General features: G+C 42.6%; 1 protein-coding gene across 1 annotated transcript in view; it reads left to right on the top strand.

Annotated features, from left to right (window-relative positions):
* Positions 1–957: 957 nt before the first annotated feature.
* The window catches only part of LOC135116092 (nephrin-like), a gene marked incomplete at its 5' end in the record, with an annotated part of 35,250 nt that continues 28,970 nt past the window's right edge, over positions 958–7,237 (top strand). Inside the window, one exon of the mRNA XM_064033302.1 lies at positions 958–1,046. Within this exon, the coding sequence (XP_063889372.1) occupies positions 958–1,046 (89 nt within the window). The remainder of the gene's footprint in view (positions 1,047–7,237) is intronic.

Genomic DNA, 7,237 nt, shown 5'->3' with positions numbered 1-7,237 from the left:
CCTGCATGCATAAGAGGTTCGAAGCCTCATACTGTGGTTCTAGTTGGGCTTAAGAGCAGCATTGTTCCCTACGTGCCTCAAAACTGGTGTTCAGGAGGTAAGGGCGTCTGGTTCCGGGCTCTGGTAAAGTCGCCTCAGGTCTCTGGTGGACATTTTTGCTCTGTGCTGAATTACGTGAAGAGCCTCACGTTTTTCCCTCCTCCTTTCTCCCTTTCTTTCTGTCCCATTCTTCTGGCCATCCTCCTCCCCCGGTCCTGCCCCGCCCCGCCGGCTGGCCTGGGCGCGGCGGGGCGGGGCGGCGCGTGGCAGGCCAGGAAGCCGAGCGAGTGATGCGTAAAGTCCCCGCGTCTCTGCGAGCTAAACTTATTGGAAAAGTCTGAATAAACCGCTGGCCATTGACAGAAATAGAGCTGGCACGTTCGTCTCTCTCTCTCTCTCTCTCTCTCTCTCTCTCTCTCTCTCTCTCTCTCTCTCTCTCTCTCTCTCTCTCTCTCTCATAAATAGGTATATAGTTTATTGACCACTGTTTCAAATAAACACACACACACACACACACACACACACACACACACACACACACACACACACACACACACACACACACACACACACACACACACACACACACAATTCATTACAATTTATAACACGTACACAGGAAGTTGACACACACACACACACACACACACACACACACACACACACACACACACACACACACACACACACACACGACACGGAAAAACCAGTGAAGCCAAGCCAAGTCAAGCCAAGTCAAGCCAAGTCAAGCCGAGCCGAGCCTACCCTAGCCGAGCCAAGCCAAGCCTTCCTCCAGCCTCCTCCCATCAAACAGTCTTTTATTCAGCGTTTCTCTTTTCACCTGACCTTATCTTTCTCTCTCTCTCTCTTTCCAGGTCCGACTGTCCCTGTCACGGCGGGTGTAGGGGGCCGCGCTGACCTCCCCTGCAACCTGACCTCCCCCTGCCCCGTGACCGCGTTCTCCTGGTGCTGTGGTACAAAACTGGCACTCACAAGCCCGTGTACAGGTGAGTGACGCCCCTCAGGTACTAATTAGACAGGTAATGAGAAGGGTTACCTGGAGGAGTATGAGGAGGAAGAAGGAGTAGAAGGAAGAGAAAGAAAAGTAGTGGGATTGTTTGGATAGGTAGTAGTAGTAGTAGTAGTAGTAGTAGTAGTAGTAGTAGGAGAAGGAGAAGGAGGAGGAGGAGGAAGACGAGAAGAAGGACGACTTGTAGTTGTAATAGTAGTATAAATATTAGTAGTAGTAGTAGTAATAGTAGTAGTAGTAGTAGTAGTAGCTGCAGCAGTACGCATATATGTATGTATGTATGTATGTATGTATGTATGTATGTATGTAAGCATTTATACACTATATTGTACATATTTTTGAATGCAGTGACCGTAAACCCTGACCTTCGCTGGCCCAGAATAGCGCGGCTCACGTCTGGTCAGGCCGGAGTCGCGCTGAAAACTCACGAAGGTGTTTTGAATTCTTAAAGTGTGCATTTAATTTTCCGCGTCGTGTGTCTCGCAAATAATTTCCTTCTGCTCGGTAAATATGAGTAAATGCTTCGCCCGCTAAAACTGTACCGGGAGGATGAATAGAATAGGAAAATTTCTCCGTAAAATGTATTCACGTGGAGCAAAAGGCAATGCGGAGTTTTAAGCGCGAAGAATAGAGGTTATTGTAGCTCAGCCCCGCCTCTGACATGTGCAGGGAGGCGCGACTCAAATGTGTCTTCATTACACACGGGAAAGAAAGAAATGGTGCACTTTTAACTCCCATCATTATTATATTGACGAAGCAATCATATATATATATTTTTTTTTACTAGTTTGCTATTTGATGTGTTTAATTCAAGAAAGTGTGATTTGTTCCGATGGAGTTATTAAAGAAAAGAATGAGGACGTCGATGAAATAATTTAGTTTCCCATTAACTTTGTCAAAGAAAACTTTCAGGTAGAGAGACGAAAAAGTGGTTCACAAGTGCCAAACGTGATTGATGATTGAAAACATGTTCTCGTTTTCACGCGCGCTTCATTCATTATTATGAAAAGAATTTGCCAAGTTTCCCCAAGAAGTATTTAGCTTAATCTTGTTGGAAGCCGAGAGAAAAATGTATAAAGTTTGATGGAAATTTATTTAGCCTGTTCTGCATTCGTTTTCCTCACCCCCAACCACACACATACGGCCTCTTCCACACACACACACACACACACACACACACACACACACACGTGGCGCCATTTTCCATTGCACAAGCTGAAAACAGATTTACGGATATTTCAAAGCCCAAGACGACGAAGTAAAGGTTTTAATGAAATTTTAATCCGACATTTATTTTCCTCCCTCTGCACACAACTTCTCTAGGATCTGCGCGTCTTTTTTCTCTCTTTCACTTTTTTCTCTCTTATTTTTTGTCCAAGGCCGCCTCGCACTCACTCGCTTATCATTTTTTGAGGCTAAAGAATAAAAAGGGTTCCTTCATTACAGCTTCCATGTAAGAGAGAGAGAGAGAGAGAGAGAGAGAGAGAGAGAGAGAGAGAGAGAGAGAGAGAGAGAGAGAGAGAGAGAGAGAGATGACATAAAAACTGGTATATAAACAGACAGAGACAAAGGAAACAAAGATAAACAAACAAACAAGAAAATAGAATAAAAAAATGCAACGAGTCAAGTCAAACAGTACCCACGAGAGAGAGAGAGAGAGAGAGAGAGAGAGAGAGAGAGAGAGAGAGAGAGAGAGAGAGAGAGAGAGAGAGAGAGAGAGATGAAAAACAGTAAACAGGAAATGCTAAAAAAAAAAACAAGTAAAATGAAAAACAGAAAACAAAAAAATACTCAAAAAAAATGTAAATGAAAAAAAAATGCCCAGTTGTTTGTCTGTTTGTCTGTGTGTGTGTGTGTGTGTGTGTGTGTGTGTGTGTGTGTGTGTGTGTCTACGCCTTCATTAATTCATCTTATTCATCTTACTCAACCTCCTTTAAGACGCAGCATCATTACCACTATTCATGATCTCACACGAACGCTTCTTTCCCTCCTTCCTCTTATTTCTTAAACACACACACACACACACACACACACACACACACACACACACACACACACACACACACACACACACAGCAGACACTCACTCACTCACTCCCTCCCTCAGCTGCGGGGGGAGGAGGGGTGGCAAGCGTCTGGCAGTCCTGGGTGTGTTGTTCCTCTTGCCCTGCGCTGTAATAAAGGGAAATAAAGGGAAATATAACTGAGGAAAATAGGTCGGAGGGGCCGCGCGTTGGGCAATTGCATCTGAACAAGTTTTGCATGAATTTCAGAAACAGTGCGGACGCTGGGAGAGAGAGAGAGAGAGAGAGAGAGAGAGAGAGAGAGAGAGAGAGAGAGAGAGAGAGACATGATAAAACTCGTATGTCAGAGCTACTGCTACTCCTGTTGTTGTTACTGTTGCTGCTGCTGTTGCGTGTCGTGTCAGCCATCGGTTAAACGCTGTCGTGGTAGCTGTCAGCTGGAATTTGCTGCCGGAGAGACGAATGGTCAGCTTGATTACACCACCAGTCAGTCAGTCAGTCAGGCAGGCGGGCGGTCGGCGGCCTCACTGGATCCCCTGTGTATGTATGCGACTTTAAGCTGCAAACTCTATTGGGAAAGGGTTCGAAATATGTATATTCTGTTTCAATATTTAGTGCCCTATTGTGTTTATCTCCCTTTTATGCCTCCGTCCTAATGAACCCACCAACCGGGCTGAGGGCTGCGACCCGGACACTGCTGCCTGGCTGTCTCTGAGGGGAGATTTAAGGTGAAGGGGCTGAGTTTAAAGGTTTTCAATGGAGTTTAAGGCAAAACGGCTGATTTTAAGGGTGTTTTGAAGGGGGTGGGCACTGGTTAATTTGATCTGAAGGGGGTATTCTGTGGCCTTTAAAAGAGAGGTGAATTTTAAGAGTTTTAAAGGATATTAGGTAAGGGGTTGAGTTTAAGGGTGGTTTTTTTAAGGAAAGGGTTCAGTTTAATGTTTTTTTTTCTTTTATTTATTTATTTTATGGATGTAACATTTCTTTCTTCCTCTGCTCTCCAGTCTGTATTTCTTCCCTTTTCTTGTTCTTTTCTATTTTATTTCCTTACTTTTCGTTCCGAGTCAAAGGGTATTTGTGTTATTATTCATCATTTCTCCTCATTCTTTTTCCCCATATGCTTCTTTTCTTTTTCTTTTCTCTTTTCTTTTTTTTTCTCTCTTTCATATACAAGTAACGGGAAGGAATTTTCTTTCCCTCGCTTTATCTTGTTCACGTTTCCTTCTTTCTCTCGTGGTTATTTTCTGCCTCACTTTATCTTTCCTTGTTTTATTCTTGTCTCTGTATTTTTCCGCCTTTCCTTTTCGTTCAGACATGATGGAAAAGTTTATTTCTTCTCTCCTTCACTTTTTCTTGATTTTTCTCAGAGTTATTTCTTTTTCATCTTTTATCTTCTCCTCTTATCTTCCTCTGTACATGTTTTCTCTTTCATATAGATTAAAAAGTGGAATTTACGCCGTATTCACCACCAAACCAAACAGGCAGTCTTCTAGTCGATATTTATTTCTTAGTTGCTTTATTTAATTCCTCGTCTTTTTTTATTTTTTTATTTTATTATTTTTTTTTTTTTTACTAAATATCTCCCTTCAACAAACGAAACAAATGCATTACTCACCACAAGATCAAGAACAAGCAGTCTTCTAGTCGATATTTATTTCTCAGTTGCTTTACTTAATTCCTCGTCTTTTTTTTTTTTTTTCACTAAACGTCTCCCTTTCACATACGAAATAGATGCGTCACTCACCACAAGATCAATAACAAACAATCTCCTTTCCTGTACATCTTTATTTCTCCGCTACATATTATCTCTCATCCCTTGCTAAATCCTTCCCTTTCACACAGATCAAAAACAACAACATACTCTCCCCTTCTTTACGTACATTGACACTTGCCCGTCTTTCCCCGAGTGGCGTCACATCACGGGGGAGAGTGTGTCCCAGGTAACCACTCCCTCCATCACACCTGTCGACACTCGTTTAGATGTTGGTCAGCGTGACGTCAGCCATCTCCTGCCGCTGTCCGTCTGTTTCGCGTCTCCTTGGTGATGGTGACGAGAGGACGAGAGGGAGAGACAGACGACAGGTGGACGGTTGTATAAATAGATCGACAAATGGAAAGACAGCTAAACGACGATAGAGAGAAGAGTGTGTAAGTAAAAATGGCAAGGAATAAAAAAGCGAGGTAGAAAAGTTAGTGACAAACAGACAAGAGGAAAGACATGATTAGAGAAAGGGGAAGGAAAATGGTACGTAGTTAAATATACTGACTGACAGACACACAGGAAGAAAGAAAGAGATAGAGAGAGGGAAAAATCATATTAACAGAAGATGTACAATGCTACTAGAGCAAACAAAAACAAATATAATACAGAGAGAGAGAGAGAGAGAGAGAGAGAGAGAGAGAGAGAGAGAGAGAGAGAGAGAGAGAGAGGAACAGGAAATGGCAGTGACAAGAAGAATGGGAGACAAGAGAAAGAAAAAGAAACATACACAGAAAGAGACAGTTGTTAATAAAACCAATGAGAGAGAGAGAGAGAGAGAGAGAGAGAGAGAGAGAGAGAGAGAGAGAGAGAGAGAGAGAGAGAGAGAGAGAGAGAGAGAGAAAATACTGGGTGACAACAAAAGGAAAACATGTGTATAAAGAAACAGACAATTACTAATAAGAGAGAGAGAGAGAGAGAGAGAGAGAGAGAGAGAGAGAGAGAGAGAGAGAGAGAGAGAGAGATGAAGCAATACCCCTTATCAAAGTCTGGTTACGTCACGCGGTTTGGGGAATAAATATGCATATATACATTTTTATGAGACGGATCTGTCAGTTTTCGTTCAGGAGAAGAATAAATGCATTTGTATTCCCCTGCGGCGGAGAGCGAAGCCTCCAGTGAAGAGAGAAGGAAAGGGAAACAAATAGAGATTATCAACATACTTTTATTTTAACGTTGTGAAGGGAAGGGAGGAAAAATAAAGGCCAGAGTTATTGTTTTTTTTTTTTTTGTGTGTGTCGTGTGTGTTTTCTTTTATGTGTTGTGTTTTATTGTCATCTGTTATTGTAAATGTTCGTGTTATTTTCATATGGATCTAAATTGTTCTCGTTGTGTCTTATTTAGTCTTTGTACTGTTCTGGGCAATGAAATCTAACCTAATCTTATATTCACGTAGGTGTGTGTGTTTGAGGGAGACAGGCAGGCAGATAGACACAGACAGACAGACAGACAGACAGGAATTCCCGGATGTTTGGCTGTGTATTTGAGGGGGATAGGCAGATAGATAGACAAACAAACAGACACACAAACAGACAGACAGACAGACAGGAATTCCCAAATGTTTGACTGTGTATTTGAGGAAGACAGGCAGACAGACATACACACAAACAGACAGACAGGAATTCCCGGATGTTTGACTGTGTATTTGAGGGAGACAGGCAGACAGACACACACAGACAGACAGACAAACAGGAATTTCCAGATGTTTGACTGTGTATTTGAGGGAGACAGGCAGACAGACACACACAGACAGACAGACAGACAGTTAGGAATTCCCAGATGCTGTGACGGATAATCAGACACACAGACAGCCGGACAAAGAGCGATTTCAATGACCTTCATCAGCATTCATGGACTCAAGTGTTGACAAGGGAAGGAGTCACGCACGCTGGAGCAAACTAACATAGCTTATCCTTGAAAAATAGGAAGGAAAATGAGACACCATGAATTAAAACACGGACTAGAGAGAGAGAGAGAGGAGTGTGTTATTAACTGAATTTTCGAAGTTGAGTTGGCAAAATAATCTCAAACTTGTAAACATTTCTGGTGATAAAGATTAATCTCTCTCTCTCTCTCTCTCTCTCTCTCTCTCTCTCTCTCTCTCTCTCTCTCTCTCTCTCTCTCTCTCTCTCTCTCGCCTTTACTGAGTTATTTATTTGTAATTGAAAGTAATGAGTTCAGTGACATTTCACCGCGGAGGAAAAATTACAAGGAGTCTCAGTTTGCGATTCTGGTTCAATTTTTGACTCTGGAAATTGCTTAGAGAGAGAGAGAGGTGGGGGGAGGACACGACCACCACCACCACCACCACCACTAACACTACCACCACCATCAATATTGCGTCTTTTTTTCTAATCACTAATCTTTTCTTATTTATTCCGATGA

The sequence above is a fragment of the Scylla paramamosain genome, chromosome 30 (assembly GCF_035594125.1).
Source record: "Scylla paramamosain isolate STU-SP2022 chromosome 30, ASM3559412v1, whole genome shotgun sequence".
Taxonomy (NCBI): Eukaryota; Metazoa; Arthropoda; class Malacostraca; order Decapoda; family Portunidae; genus Scylla; species Scylla paramamosain.
The sequence above is the reverse complement of the archived record's forward strand: the minus strand, read 5'-3'. Positions and strand labels throughout refer to the sequence as shown.